The sequence below is a fragment of the Panthera leo genome, chromosome A2, assembly GCF_018350215.1.
Source record: "Panthera leo isolate Ple1 chromosome A2, P.leo_Ple1_pat1.1, whole genome shotgun sequence".
In the NCBI taxonomy this organism is placed as follows: Eukaryota; Metazoa; Chordata; class Mammalia; order Carnivora; family Felidae; genus Panthera; species Panthera leo.
The window spans coordinates 77,432,191-77,448,594 of record NC_056680.1 but is presented as its reverse complement, the minus strand read 5'-3'; the positions used below and the strand labels follow the sequence as shown (position 1 = coordinate 77,448,594).

Here is a 16,404-nt window from a genome sequence, read left to right as displayed (position 1 = left end):
TACAGAAATCTTGCATTTTTATACACCAATACTGCAGCAGCAGCAAGAGAAATTAAGAGGACAATCCCATTTACATTTGCACCAAAAATAGTAAGACACCTAGGAATAAATCTAACCAAAGAGGTTAAAGACCTGTACTCTGAAAACTGTAAAACACTCATGAAAGAAATGGAAGACAACACAAAGAAATGGAAAGACATTTCATGCTCATAAACTGGAAGAATATTGTTAAAATGTCTATACAACCAAAGCAACTTACACATTTAATGCAATCTCTATCAAAATGCCAACAGCATTTTTCACAGAAGTAGAACAATTCTAAAATCTGTATGGAACCACAAAAAACCCTGAATAGCCAAAGCAATCTTGAAAAAGCAAAGCAAAGCTGGAGGCATCATAACTCTGAACTTTAAGATATATTACAAAGCTGTAGTAATCAAAACAGTATGGCACAAAAATAGATACACAGATCAATGGAACTGATTAGAAAGCCCAGAAATAAACCCACTACATATCAATTAATCTTCAACAAAACAGGAAAGAATATCCAATGGGAAAAAGACAGTCTCTTCAACAAAGAGCGTTGGGAAAACTGGCCAGCTACAAGCAAAAGAATGAAACTGGACTGCTTTCTTACACCATACACAAAATAAATTAAAAATGTATTAAAGACCTGAATGTCAGACCTGAAATCATAAAAATCCTAGAACACAGGCAGTAACTTCTTTGGCTGTAGCAACTTCTTTCTAGATATGTCTCCTGAGGCAAGGGAAACAAAAGCAGAAATAAACTATTGAGACTATGTCTAAATAAAAAGTTTCTGCACAGCAAAGGAAACCATCAACAAAACTAAAAGAGACAACCTACTGAGTGGGAGAATATATTTGACAATGATGTATCTAATAAAGGGTTTGAATCCAAAATATATATAGAACTTCTACAACTCAACACCCACAAAACAAATAACCCAATTAAAAAATGGACTAAAGACATGAACAGATAGTTCTCCAACAAAGACATACAGATGGCCAAAAGATAAATCAAAAGATCCTCAACATCAATTCCCCATCAAGGAAATGCAAATCAAAACTACAATGAGATATCACCTCTCACCTGTCAACATGGCTAAAATCAACAACACAAGAAACAACAGGTGTTGGCGAAGATGTGGAGATAAAGGAACACTTTTGCATTGTTGGTAGAAATGCAAACTGGTGCAGCCAATCTGGAAAACAGTATGGAGATTCCTCAAAAAGTTAAAAATACAACTACCTTACGATCCAGTAATTTTACTACTGGGTACTTACCCCCAAAACACAAAAACACTAATTCAAAGGGATACATACACCCCTATATTTATAGCAGCATTATTTACAATAGCCAAGATATGGAAGCAGCCCAACTGTTCCTCCACTGAGGAATAAAGAAGAGGTGGTGTGTGTGCGTGTGTACATATATATGTATACATACATATATGTGTATATATGTGTATACACACACACACAATGGATTATTCAGCCATGAAAAAGAATGAAATATTGCCATTTGTGAAGACATGGATGGAACTAGAGAGTATAATGCTAAGTGAACTAGTCAAAGACAAATATGATTTCACACATATGTGGAATTTAAGAAACAAAACAAATGAGCAAAGGAGAAAATAAAGACAGACAAACCAAAAAACAGACTCTTAATTATGGAGTACAAACATGGTTACCAAGGGGGAGGTAGGCGGGGGGGGATGTGTTAAATAGGTGATGGGGATTAAGGAAGGCACTTGTGATGAGCACTGGGTGATGAGCACTGGGTGATGGAATCACTATATTGTACACCTGAAATGAATACTACACTGTATGTTAAATAGCTGAAATTAAAATAAAAACTTAAAAACATATAAAAAACAAATAGGCTTCATATTAGAGAATAAAATATACCAGTCTGATTTGAAAACGGGCAGGAATAAGATATTAAAGAGATACAAATTTTACTAGTGCATTAGGTATGCCCTGCTAGATTAGAAAACTTTATGGTAATTCATTCTAATTAAAAGCATCCCAGAAAACTGATGTTAAGGCAATTTTACATTCCTTACGTATAATGGCTCGAGGAACCATGAACTAAAGGAATTTACACTCATTTTGTTTTTAAAAGTTAGACCCATCAACTATTTCCCATTTTCAATCAAATCATAAATTACATTATAAAAATTGGAAATCATTTTAAAGACTTAGTTAGGAAAAAAATTGGGTGAAAAAATTTAATTAAGAGAAAACTATGAATGAGACCATTCTAAAATCACTACTGAAGATACTCAAAATGCTAGGACCTAAGACAAGAGAAGGTTTTAAGGCTTAGAAAACCATAGTTGATAATACTTTGATCTCCTTACAATGGTGTAGATTTCCACTTTAAAATTCAATTTAAAAGTCCACTTGTTAAGGAAACTTGGCTCTGTTTTAAGTAACTACCCGTCTAAATTATCGTTAGTAGAATCTTAAACTCCTGGGAAGAAATGAACAAAACAGAACTTAAGTAAAACGGGATTCTCCAAAATACTTTGTCCAATTAAATTTAAGGAAAGAAACAAAAAGCAAAACCTCACAACAAAACCCAAAAATATGCTTTCCCTTTGTATTTCAAACCACCACACTGTCAAGTAAAAACTGAACTTTATTTTGTTCAAGTGGGTTTTCTGGCCTGACATTTCATCTTTTAAGTGTGTTGGCCAACAAAGCTTTAGCAAAGTATAGTTCAGTTTACTTCATGTAATTTGGAAACTAGGGGGAAAAACTTTGCCACATTTTCCTTTAATCATTCTTTCCTTTACTAATTTGTGTGGGTTTCAAACAAACTTAATGGGGCAGCAATACACTGAAGTGTCCAATAGGCATATTAACACAATGTTGTGTTGTGCCACTCCTCTAAGTACTCCAGGGTTAAAACTACAGTTCATTTAACTCGTGATTCACATTCCTTTTCACAGAAATCCTGTAGTGACCCTAATGGAGTAAGGGCAGGGGATCGGCCTTTACAACAGGGATAAGGAGCACGAGTGATCACCAGGAGCAAACGAGTTTGAAACGGAGCCCAGTGGAGTGGGACGAGGGAATCCAGCATGTTTCCCGAGGGCAGATAGGTGTCCTCCACACCCCGGCCACAGGCAGAGGAACGTGGCTGGCTGCTGCGGCACCCCTACTAGCACCCCTACTAGGTCCTCGCCCACCGCTTCCTCGGGAAGGGACGTACCTGCTCAGCAAGGGCGGGGAAGTGCACTCGATTCAGCTTGGCGGGGAAAACCCACTTCTCAAACCCCACTCCCTTTCTCAAGGGCCGAGCCCCAGGAGCCGTTACCTAACTGACCCGCTCTCCTCGGCAGAGCCCTCGCCCAGGCCGGCCCAATCCGACCCGGCCAAGGCCAAAAGGCCGAGCTCCTGGGGAAAGCGTGCGCTCGGCCGGTAACGCCCAAGCCTCCCGGGCCCCGACCCCGCCACAACCGCCTGAGCCCCGAGCCCCGAGCCCAGCGGCGGGCAGGCGGGCGGCGCCGGCTGGGGCCCGCCTCAGCCCCTCGCCGCGCCCCCCCCAACCACGCACCCTAAAGCCCCGCCTCCTGCCGTCCATCCCTCCATCCCTCCTCCATCCACCTCCTCCCCACTGCGGCGCCAGCTTCACCTGCCTCATCCGGCCGCCGCCACTCGCCCGCTTCTTCCCTCGGGCTCGCGCAGCGCCACGACCCCAGACCGGCCGCCCCCCGCCCCACAGCCCCGCGCTCGTCCCGAACGCGCCCTCTCTTCCCCCTTCACCTGCCCCCGCCCCGAACCTCTACCTTGTAGGAGTCAGTAGCTAGGAGGATGTTGAAATCGGGGTCTGCCGCAGCATTCATCTCGGGCGGGAGTGTGCGGGCCACGCGCCGCGAGCTGCCCAGCGCGGCGGCGAGGAAGGAGAAAAATGGGCTTCACCGCGCTCCGTTGCTTAAGTCACCGCTCGGCCGGAGGGGCGGGGGAGAAGAGGGGGGAAGCGGAGTGGGGAGGAGGGGCCACAGGAGGGCGGGCCCGGGAGCCGTGACGCGGCGGGGGGTGGTGGCGGCGGCAGCTCTCGAGCTCTCAGCCCAGGGACTCCGACCGACTCCTCACCTCGGCTCACCGCCCCCGCCCCATCATCCCGGAGCAGAGGCGAGGGGCGGGACGCGGCTGCGCGTGCGCAACGCGCGGGGGGGGCGGGGCTGGGCGGAGAGGACGTGAGGCACGCGCTCTTTTTCCCGCACGCTGGCTCCGGGAAACCGGAGGCTGCCGGGCAGTCCCGGCCGCGGATCTGTGTTCCTGCTTCGGTTTCATTTCCCGGCGGGACGGTGAGGGGCGGGGGAGGGGTAATTCCCAGCCTCGCTCCTTCTGCGATTAGCCGGTTCGCCCGCCGCGTGACACCTTCCCGTCCTACCCAGTCCTGGCCCGTTTTCTGAGTCCTCCAGAAGTCACGCCACCCGGGTGGGGGCCGAGGAGCCTCCCTCTGCCGCTCTCCCCATCCCCCCCCGTGCAGTTACTTACCTTTGTCTCCGGCTGGGATTGAAAAGCGAACCTTTTGCCTCCATCCCTCTTGTCCCTCCTGGTCCTTCTAACCCACTCTTTAAAATCGGAAGATCTGCGGTGAGGAATAAGGTCTGAGGGGCCCCTTTACTCTGCCACATCGACTCCGCTTTCCTCCGACTGTGTGGCTGAGCTCTTTGATCCTTTGAATGATGTTTTGATATTTTCCCAGAGAAAATACCCTGCGCGGGAAGGCTGGGGTTGAATTCAGTCCTCACATCTAATGAAAGTACAAGGCCTGATTGAATCTAATAGTGCCCAGAAGTAAACGACAACGGGCCAAGATTTTGACACGGTGCAAAACTGACTTTCATCATTGTTAGAATCGTTAAATCTTGGGAAATGGTTTGGCAACCTCCAAATAAGAAGCAAGGGAAACGACGTCAGATGACTTCATCTAAGTACAGACCATCCACTTGCGCAGTTCCTATACGTGGTTGCATTTTTACGTGAAACAGATTTCCTTTGTCCACATGGTCAGTAGCTGGTGCTGCCTTTTTTTTTTTTTCTTTTTTCTTTTTTCTTTTTTTTAGTTGTAAGATTTAGGTTTTACAAGATACAAGTAGCCATGGAGGGGACGGTTCAGTGAAAACTGGTACAGGGACTTAACAGACTATTTTTCAAGTTAGTGAAAATCTCTCATTTTATCTGCAGAGTGGGGTGGAAACGGGTACATTGTGAATGGAGAAATTCATCACAAGAAAACGGAGACCTCTTCAATTAATAGCAACTTCGGTCTAGACTATGGTCTTGGAGTAAGTACAGGTTCTGGACAGTCACCTTCATGTATGGAGTCCGTACAGGCAAAGATCATGGAAGTGGTGAGATACCAAGGTAGTGACAATACACTCACCAGAGTAGTAAATAATAACACATTTAGAGTAATTTTCAGCAAAAAGGTTGAAAACAAAAGAGGCTTTTTTTTTGGTTGACTGTGTTTACTGGGGAAAATAACTTGTTAAAACATTTAAGTGAATTATTTAAAATTTTTTTATTTTGGGAAATTTTAAGTCATGCAGTGTGATTCAAAGAAGGAAGATGATCCTGTATGCCTCTCTTAATTTGGTGCTTGTTTCTTCATTTTAAAATTTCCATAACCTACTTTACTTAAATGACAAATTTTTTTGGCTTTGCTTCCTGGAATCCATGTATGTATAACTGACCATTGTTCTATGCTGCCTTACACAGGAAAAAAATAGGGTTCTGATTACAAAATGGGCTTTGTTTATGGTAGCATTTTTTTAAGGCAAAATAAAATTTGATCTTACAGTCTTGGCGTTGTATTTGCACTGTTAAGGTGAAAAAGTTTAATATCAGGACAAGCAAAAATGTTAGTATTTCATTGACATTGCTTGTTAAATGTAGAAAGTCACAAGGCCTACACACATTATCAGTGACTTAAACCATCAACGCCATCTCCAGAGGAAAAGAAGATATGTTAGCAACAGAAAATCACCATTTTTCTAAGACAGAATCAGGCACACTGTATGTAACTACCTACATGCTTAATGCAGGACCAATTTTGAATTAATTGGGGTTTAGAACCATGAAATTATTACCAAATACAAAGTTTAGATTTCGTTTTGAAATAGCCTCCCTTGAAAGACAGTTTAACAGCTAGCATTTAGTATGTTTATCTAGTAGCATGTAAAAGTTTCTGAGAAACCGTTCTCGTGAGTACCCACACATGACAAATAATGTCAATACAAAGACTCATTTGGGCCCCTTCACTTTATTCCAAGCCCTGGATTAATCTACCATTCCTACCAAATAGCCAGTCAAGCAGGGTGAATTGGGCATCCAGCTCCTTATTTGTATCCCTCAGAGTGCTATGAAAGTTTGCCACTCATACATTTGATCAGGCAAAGTGGGTGTTACTACATCACTTCTGTTGCCCCACACTCTTCCAGACAGACTTTGGTACATGTTTGTATTTAAAGGTTGCCTCAGATATTCCGGTCTTGACCACATTTCACTTCAGTAAGAAACACTGTCAAAACAAAAACAAAACAAAAACAGGAAAAAAAAAAAAAAAAAAAAAGTAAACCCCAAACAGAGAAGTAGGTCTGGGATTCACCCATCTGCAACTCCTGACAATGGTCCTATCCATCACCCTTTATAATTTCCTCTAGCTTTACCAAGCATCAACAGTTGTCACAAAGACAAAAAGAAAACCTTTTTAATTAAACAGAAGTTCATTCAAATTTCCATGGCCCTTTGGGGACCATCCAGAGTTGTGATTTCCCAAGGAAAAGGACTCATCTACAGAAAGATGTGGGTCTTCGTGGATCCGATTATCAGTGCTGCTGACCCTTTAATGACTCAGTCTGCTGGGTTCACTGCAGTCACACAGAGACACCCAGAAAACTGCTGAGTCTTCTGAAAGTACAGAAGTGATAGAGTAAGTGTAACCCACATACAGGAAGGATTAGCACACATACATGGATTGTGCACAGTCATTCCATTGCAAATGTCCTGTGGTCTGCTACACCCACTATGTACCTGGGCAATGCTGGGTTGATCATCCATCTGATGTTAAACCCTCCACATGTCATATCCTGCAAGAAGTTTCCCAATCTATGTATGCTGCATCAATTTCCCCATCTTTATTAGTTGTGTTTTTGTTTCCTATTATATCCAAACATACATTTTTCTAATCCCAAACAAATAAAGTGGGAAATAATGGTAAAGAGCAAAAATAAAAAGGTTTGATTCATCTGTAGAAGTAAGGCAGGGGCGCCTGGGTGGCTCAGTCATGTAAGCACCCAACCCTTGATTTTGGCTCAAGTCATGATCTCATGATTCCTGGGATTAAGCCCCACTGACAGCATGGAGCCTGCTTGGGATTCTCTCTATCAAAATAAATAAAATAAACTTAAAAAAAATAAAGTAAGGCAAATGTGCATATGTGCATATGCAAATGTGCATAAATGATGCTATGTATGGGGATTTGGGGGTCATAGTTATTTATGCATTTTCCTGATGGTCACCTTAGGACTCAATGGCCAAAATCAATGACGGAGAGAAAGACCATTAGAACTATAAAAACTGTCAAGATTTTTTATTGCAGTGTTTTCCTAAGTGTGGTTTGCTTATCACTGATGGCATATGATGTGTGTCAGAGGTACTCAGATAAATGTTTCTCATTTCAGTAAGTATGTGTTTATTTCTAGTGGATTTTAGAAAAGTATAACTGGCATTTAAGACTCAATTTTTCTTGGAAATTAATACTTAGGATGAAGCCACAGTAAGGGATACTCAGACTGGTGAAACTTACTATTTTCCTTGCCTTTCCTATCTTATGTCTGAGGATTTTCATAACCTTGATGTAAGACTAGTTTTCTTTTTTTTTTTTTCAAGTTTATTTATTTATTTTGAGGGGGTGGCAGGGAGAGAGAGAGAGAGAGAGAGAGAGAGAGAGAATCCCAAGCAGGCTCCACGCTGTCAGCACAGAGCCTCACTTGGGGCTTGATCTCATGAACTGCAAGATCATGACCTGAGTTGAAATCAAGAGTCAGGTGCTTAACTGTCTGAGCCATCCAGGTGCCCCCAGACTGGTTTTGTTGCCTTTTTCTATCTTTATCCAGGGGTATTAATCATACTATCCTGGGGCCAACTTCAGGCCCAAAGATCTTTTCCCTATTTTTCAGAGGAGAGAAAGGGGCTCTTCATGCACAGAGAAATCCTTATGGCCTTCTCTGAAATTCAGCATTCCGAGTTGGGCACATGGACTGGATTTCCCACAGATACTTCATGCTATAAGCTACATATAAGGATATGAATCTGCTCTTCAAATTCATCCAAACTCAGTAAGAATGAACACAAGTATCACTCCCAAAAGTGAGCAGTATGTCTGTATATACTACTCAGTTAAAATAATCCAATTTAATTAAAGCTCGTGGTGCTTGCCAAGGCTTTTTAAGTGTTCTTTTTAAGTGTTTGCTGAGCCACACCTATGATACTATAGGCACTCACATAAAAATGGTTCTAGATTTTGTTTTGTTTCTTGAGGGCACACCAACCTTGCAGAACAATCAAGAACTTGTAAAACAAACAAAATGGTTTAGGACTTACAATCTTCTCTTTCCTTCCAAATTATCCCAGCTCTTCCCTTCTTAAGGTTTCAAAGAGACTCACTTCAATACATTGATTACTCTTGGATTTGGGAGTCATTCTCTCTGCTCTTTGCTCTGGTTGATGGTGGGCTCTTCTAGCCCACTTGTCATCACTCTGTAGCCACATGTCCTGAACTTGTGCTCAGATGGTGGCTTTGTACCTCTGTAAATTGTAGTGTTGGGTAAGGCTCTTGGACCACCAGTGATTACAGCTCATCATACACCCTTAAAAAGAATTCTGGCTTGTGTAGTTCTCTCAGATACTTGGGACAACTTCTCAAGGGCTTACCTAGAGGATATTGGAGTGTACCATCCTGCTTTTTTTTTTTTTTTTTAAGTTTATTTATTTGTTCTGAAAGAGAGAGTATAAGTGGAGGAGGGGCAGAGAGAGAGGGAGAGAGAATTCCAAGCAGGCTCCACACTGTCAGCTCAGAGCCTGATGTGGGGCTCAAACTCACACCATGAGATCATAACCTGATCCAAAAGTTGGATGCTTAACTGACTGAACCACCCAGGCACCCCTATGTATCATCCTGTTTTAATAAAAAGGTCTCCCTCACTTTTCTCAGATAGAATGCTTTTGATTCCAGGTATCACAACTGCTATTAAAAGTAGCTTAAGGAATAGGGGTTTAATTTCATCCACAGAAGGGAGTCTCAAGGTAGGTTTTTCTAGGGTGGGTCCAGTAACTCAAAGATATCAAGATTCTTGCTCTTTTCCATTTTCTCCCCTCTGTGACCTTCCATGTACTGAATATGTGTCTTTGTCACACACATCAAAAGGTGACTGCTCCAGGTCTATCACGACCTCACACAAGAACATGCAGGAGCAAGGAAAGAAAGTAGGCTTTTGTTATGAACGCATCTCTCTCTGTATTAGATGTGAAAACCTCTCCAAGAGGCCCCAGCAGACTTCCCTTGGGCCCTCCTGGTCACAGTGGGAGGTTTGCCCATGACCTAGCTGTGAAGGAGGATGAAACAGTGAGTGCTGGCCTACTCCGTTTGTGGAAACGAGACGAAAGCTTCACCTGTAAGAAAGAAGGGGGTTAGGAATGTCTGCTGCTCGGGAAGCATCAGTGATTACCAGCTAGGAGCCCAGATACCTCAGAGGTCTGTCTCAGAGTGAATTGATTCTCTGTCTCCATAAAGGAATCTCCCCCGAGATTTGGCCTCTTAGGTCTCTTTGTTACCAGGTAAATAACCTCCTCATTTCTGGGACTCCAGAACCACCCTCCAGAACATGCAAAATGAGTCCTGTCTCTGCCACTTATCTTCCTCTGCCACCTTCCTTCCAGGCCCCTGCCCCTGGTTTTGCTACAGTAAAGCAACAAAAGGTGATGTGCACTCCTTATGCAGGCTCAGGAAAATGTGTGCGGGCTAGCAAACATGTTCACACTTTTTTTCTAGCGCAATCTTTAAAATCCCTGAGGAAGCACAAGATATCGACTTATTCTCAGAGACATTTATTCAACTAGTTTCACTGTAATCTTACACCATGTGCCCACTGTATCATTACACTGAATCTAACACAGTATTGGCTCTCATGTTGTCAATCACAGTTTTTAAGCACCGTCTAGATACATTTTCGTGTATTAATGCTCAAACTTTTAAAAATTAATAGGATCTTCTGTTCAAAAAATTATTATCACTGCCCTCCCAAAGCACCTAATTCCACAGAGCACTATTCTAGCTGGGAAATAAACAAAACAGTGTAACACATTTTACGCAGAGGTTTAATATTAAACATAGGAAAGTAACAGATTGATTTAAAAATTCATAATTTTCACTGACAAAGAGGGAGACCAAGCTCAAGATGGGCTCAAAGGGATGGTTGCCTGTCAGAAAGGCCTTTATTGAATTCTATCCTTTCATGAGCACCTCCTATGCTTAAGATCTTCTTGGACCTACAAGGATTTAAATGATACAAACTCTGCCCTCTAGAGGCAAACAATTTTATGGGGAAACCCAAGAATCAGTTTTCCCGCCTTCATGTCCCCTCAGAAATGGTGTACATTAGCCTTGCTCTGCTGACCTCCCACCTCGAATCACTTGCTGCTCCTACAGCTCGAACTGTAGCCTTCTGAGTGATGGGGCCCCGTCTACAAGGACCACCGCGGAAGGCAGAGAAACATGGGACAGGCTTTACTTTTTTAAAAGCACGTCCCTTGTTAGAGCACATTATTCCATACAGAGTCTATTAGGATGCAGTCAGACTTATCTGGCTGCGTGACAAACTAAGAGAAACAGTGCCCTAAATAAGATTTAAGTTTACTTCTTTCTCTGGGAATAAGCAGTGCAGAAATGATAAAATGCCTTTGGAATTCATGCTCTTTCTCTGTGCTCCTGCTTTGCTATCTTCAATGCAAGGTTCTGATCCTGTGGTCTAAATCGGCTACTCCAACACTGGTCATCAACTTGGCCTCAGTTTGGCTGCTGGGGGCACCTGGGTTGCTCAGTCGGTTAAGTGTCCGACTCTTGATTTCAGTTTGGGTCATGATTTCACGGTATGTGCGTTCAAGACCCACACGGGCTTTGCACTGACCTTGTGGAGCGTGCTTGAGATTCTCTGTCTCCCCTCTCTCTCTCAAAAATAAATGAACATTGAAAAAAAATATGGCTGCTGTATGCAGAAGAGACTAGACAGGATACGAGAGTAAGTGTGGAAAGCAGCTAAGTGACCATTGCAGTCCACGTGAGAGACTGGACTTGGATTAAGAGGGTTGGATTAAGAGGGCAGTAGTGGAAAGAGGATAAAAGATCAGAGATATTTGGAAAGTTAACAGGACTTGCTGAGAAATATGGTGTGTGGGAGAGTAGGAGGAGATTCATTAGGACTAGATGGAGAAGAGTGGAATCAATGATTCTTCTTAGGTTTTGACTTTAACTACAGGGTGGTCTCATTACACGAGTTGTGGACAACTTTGGAAAGAGATTTAGTGGATCAAATTAAAAGCTCAATTTGGGCAGTTTAAGCTTGGGATTTATATTAGACAATTATAAGATTACCTGCTTGCCTACTGAGTTTTTGATTATTTGGATTTCTCCTTCCTATGTCCTGGTGGCTAAATGGATACCTGGTCCCAAATGCTTCCAAATTTAGGAATAAATTTGTGCCCCTATCATTTCCTCTGTTTTGTTTGTTTTTTTTAAACAATTTCCTTGTTATTTGTTTTCAGACCAGTCTTTGTAATTCTCACTTTCTCAAGCTCCATTCTGCCCAGGTCTGGTTTTCTGTCTCCAGAGTGAACTCAGACCCCGTATCACAGGATACCTTGGGACTACAAAAATCAAGTCTACACACATGAAGTTGTTGGGGACAGACAAATCTTTTTTTTTTTTTTTTTCAAATGAAACAAGGTGTTGGAAATTTTAATCTTGTATAATTTTCTTCCTTTGTTGCCCATTTTAGTGGGCATAAGCAAAGAAATAAAATACGTATTAAGAAATGGCCAAATACTAAACAGATATTAGCAAGTTGGATATTTATTATTGATATTTTCTTATTTGGAGAGTAAATACCTATTGCAAATGAAGAAGAAGCACCAAAGAGGTCATTATGTTCTTCAGATAAAAAATGTCTTTAGGGTATCTTCATGGTCCTAGAGCTGGACCAGAAATAGTTCCATCAATTGCTTGCTCAATGCTGATTAAGCTATAAAGACTTGTGAAACACCAACCAACCTCACAAGAAACTTCAAGTTTGGTTGCTTTAAGGGAAAATTTAATAAATTGCAATGTGAAATAAACCTGACCTGAAATTGGGATTCCACTATCTGTATATAGCAGTTACTCCCTGAAAAACCGTTTACATATTAATACTTTGGTTGGTAGATACAGAATAAGACACAGAGTGTTAGATGCTCTCAAAAGACATCTTCATTAAGCCATTTAAGTCTGGAAAATTAGCTTTCTTCATTCTGGCAATAAGTTCAAGGTTATTAGGGCTGTCTTCTAGAATCAAAGCACCTCCTGGATAGTATCAGAAAACAGTGCAAATTCCACAGGTACCATTTCAGTGTGCCAGGCAAGTTACAATGCAATTGGAGAGGGGGAACGGTTTCCTTTTACATCAGTGACATATGAACCATGTCTTCTTGACACAGGAATCAACCGTTTTCCAAATCAAGCAACACATTTGTAAGCTGTCTCTTCAGCTTTTGGTGTTATGATTATATTTCTTTCTGTTTTCACTTTCAGATGATTTTTTTTCTCCGTATGCTATCCCCATATTCTGGATATTTTTGTGTAGTCCTTCATGTGCCAACAATATTCAAGTTTTAAGAATGACTTTAAAGCTCTGTGCCAGATTACGTTTACTGAAAATTCACAAGATTCTTCACAATGAAATTATACAAAATAATTACTGACGTGTATGAATCTAATGAAGTGTGAGGACTTACATAATTTGGAAAGCAAAAATGGGCATAAATGCTCCATGGGTTCCAAAGTCTAATTGGTATATAGATATATGTTAAAAATCAAAGAAGAAGGAAATTTATACAGATTATATTTATTCATTCCAATTATTTTTACACATTTAGAAGTTTGTATAATTTTTATCATGTGATAAATGCTGGGCTGACAGAGATATAAAGGTGGTGAACTGGAAATTTATGCAATAAATTTGATCTATATAATTTGTTGATCATTTGTGCATTATTTTGTAATTTGTAATTAAAAATTTTTTTAAATGTTTATTTTTGAGAGAGAGATAGAGTGCACATGGGGGAGGGGCAGAGAGAAAAGGAGACACAGAATCCGAAGCAGGCTCCAGGCTCCAAGATGTCAGCACAGAGCCCGACACAGGGCTCGAAACCACACACTGTGAGATCATGACCTAGGCTGAAGTTGGATGCTCAGCCGACACAGCCCAGGCGCCCCTTAATTTTTAATTTTTTAAATTAAGCAACTATTACAGGAAATCAGTAGGGCAATGGTGGCTTTGAACAACACATTACACCAGATGGACTTAACACATATAGAGAACATTTCGTACCAAAACAACATAATCCTCATTTTTTACAAGTACACAGGGAATATTCTCCATGATAGGTGATATATTAAGCCACAAAACAAGTCTTAATAAATTCAAAAAGACTGAAATCTTATCAAACATCTTTTCCAATCATAGGGATACAAAACTAGAAATCAATTACAATTAAAAAACCTAAAAAACCTCATAAACATAGAGGGGCTAAACAACAAATGGGTCAATGAAGAAATCAAAAAAGAAATAAAATATACCTGAAGACAAATGAAAATGAAAGCACAAATGTTCCAAAAACTTTGGGATTCAATAGAAGCAATTTTAAGAGGAAAGTTTATAGTGACACAGGCCTACCTCAAGAAACAAGAAAAAAATCTCAAACAATCTATCATATACTGAAAGAAAATAGAAAAAAAAAGAATAAACAAACCTACAGTTAGTAGAAGGAAAGAAATACTAAAGATCAGAAATACTAAATAAATAAATGAAATATAGACAAAAATATCAATGAAACTAAGAGATGATTCTTTGAAAAAGTAAACAAAATTGATATATCTTTAGTGAGATTCATCAAGAAAAAAGAGAGGACTTAAATAAAATCAGAAAAAGAGATAAGGCACAATTCATAGCATAAAAATATAAAGGATTATGAGACTACTATGAAAAATTATATGCCAACAAATTGGACAACTCAGAAGAAATGGATAAAGTTCTAGAAACATACAATCTTCCAAGATTGAATCAGGAAAATAGAAAATCTGAACAAATGGATAACTAGTAATGAAATCAAATTGGTAATTGAAATACTATCAACAAACAAAAGTCCAATACCAGATGGCTTTACAGGTAAACTCTACCAAACATTTAAAGAAGAGTTAATACTTATCCTTCTCAAACTATTCCAAAACACTGAAAGGGAGGGATGCTTTCAAACTGATTCTGAGGCCAGCATAACCCTGTTACCAAAACCACACAGATAGTACTAAAAGAGAAAATGAGAGGCCAATATCCTTGATGAACATAGAGGCAAAAGTACTCAATATTTACAATATTGGGACACCAAATTCAATAATACATTAGAGGGATCATTCAGTAAAATCAGGTGGGATTTGTTCCAGGGATGCAAGGATGGTTCAATATCCTCAAATCAAAAATGTGATAAGCCACATGAATAAAATGAATGATTAAAATCACATTATCATCTCATTGATGCATAAAAACCACTTGACAAAATTAAGCATCCATTCATGATAAAAATTTCAACAACCTTGGTATAGAGGGAACATACCTCAACATAATAAAGGCCGTATATGACAAACTCATAGATAACATCATATTCAATGGTGAAAAGCTGAAATTTTTTCCTCTAAGATCAGGAACAAGACAAGGATGTCTACTCTCATCACTTTTATTCAACATAGTACTGGAAATCCTAGTCAGGCAATCAGACAATGAAAAGAGATAAAAGTCACCCAAAGTGCTAAGGAAGAAGTAAAACTGTCACTGCTTGCAGATGATGTGATATTATATATAGATAACCATAAAAAGTCCAACAAAAAGCTATTAGAAGTAATAAAAGAATTCGGTAAAGTTGAAGGTTACAAAATCAACATACAAATCTTTTGTATTTCTATATACTAATAACAAACTAGTGGAAAGAAAAGTAAGGAAAACAATCCCATTTACAATTGCACCAAAAACAACACCTAGGAATAAATTTGAGCAAAGAGGTCAAAGACCTATACTCTAAAAACTATAACACACCGATGAAAGAAATGGAAGAAGACACACATGAATGAAAAGATATTCCATGCTCATGGACTGAAAAAATTAATATCGTTAAAATGTCCATGCTACTCAAAGCAAATATACATTCAATTCAATCCCTATCAAAATACCAATAGAATTTTTCACAGAACTAAAACAAATACCCCTAAACTTTGTATGGAGCCACAAAGGACATGAAGAGCCAAAGTAACCTTGAGAGAGAAAAAAGCCTGGTGGCATCACAATTCCAGATTTCAAGCTATACTACCAAGCTGTAGTATCAAAACATCAAAACAGTATGGTATTGGCACAGAAATAGATGCACAGATTAATGGAACAAAACAGAGAGCCCCAAATAAGCCCACACTTATATGGTCAATTAACCTATGACAATGGAGGTAAGAATATGCAACAGGAAAAAGACAGTCTCTTCAACAAATGGTGCTGGGAAAACTGGACAGCCACAAGTAAAAGAATGAAACTGGACCACTTTCTTACACAATACACAAAATATAAATTCAAAATGGATTAAAGACTTAAGTGTTAGATCTGAAACCATAAAACTCCCAGAAGAAAATTTAGGCAGTTATCTCTCGGACATCAGTCTTAGAAATATTTTTCTGGATCTGTCTCCTAAGGTAAAGAAAACAAAAGCGAAAATAAACCATGGGGACTACACAACCAAAAAAGCTCTTGCACAGTGAAGGAAACTATAAGCAAAATGAAAAGGCAGCCTACTGAATGGGAGAAGATATTTGCAAATGATATGTACATCTGATAAGGGGTTAATAACCAAAATATATAAAGAACTCATATAACTCAACACCATAAAACAATCTGATTTAAAAATGGGCAGAGGACCTGAATAAATATTTTCCCAAAAAGACATTTAGATGGCCAAGAGATACATAAAAAGATGCTCAACATCACTAATCCTGAAGGAAATGCAAATCAAAACC

At 40.1% G+C, this 16,404-nt stretch overlaps 1 protein-coding gene across 1 annotated transcript in view; it reads right to left on the bottom strand.

The window, feature by feature from the left end:
- NAMPT (nicotinamide phosphoribosyltransferase) overlaps window positions 1–4,016 on the bottom strand; it is a 40,996-nt gene extending 36,980 nt beyond the window's left edge. The window contains exon 1 of the mRNA XM_042915388.1: window positions 3,824–4,016. Coding sequence (XP_042771322.1) covers window positions 3,824–3,880 — 57 coding nt within the window. The 5' untranslated portion in view covers window positions 3,881–4,016. The remainder of the gene's footprint in view (window positions 1–3,823) is intronic.
- Window positions 4,017–16,404: the final 12,388 nt, after the last annotated feature.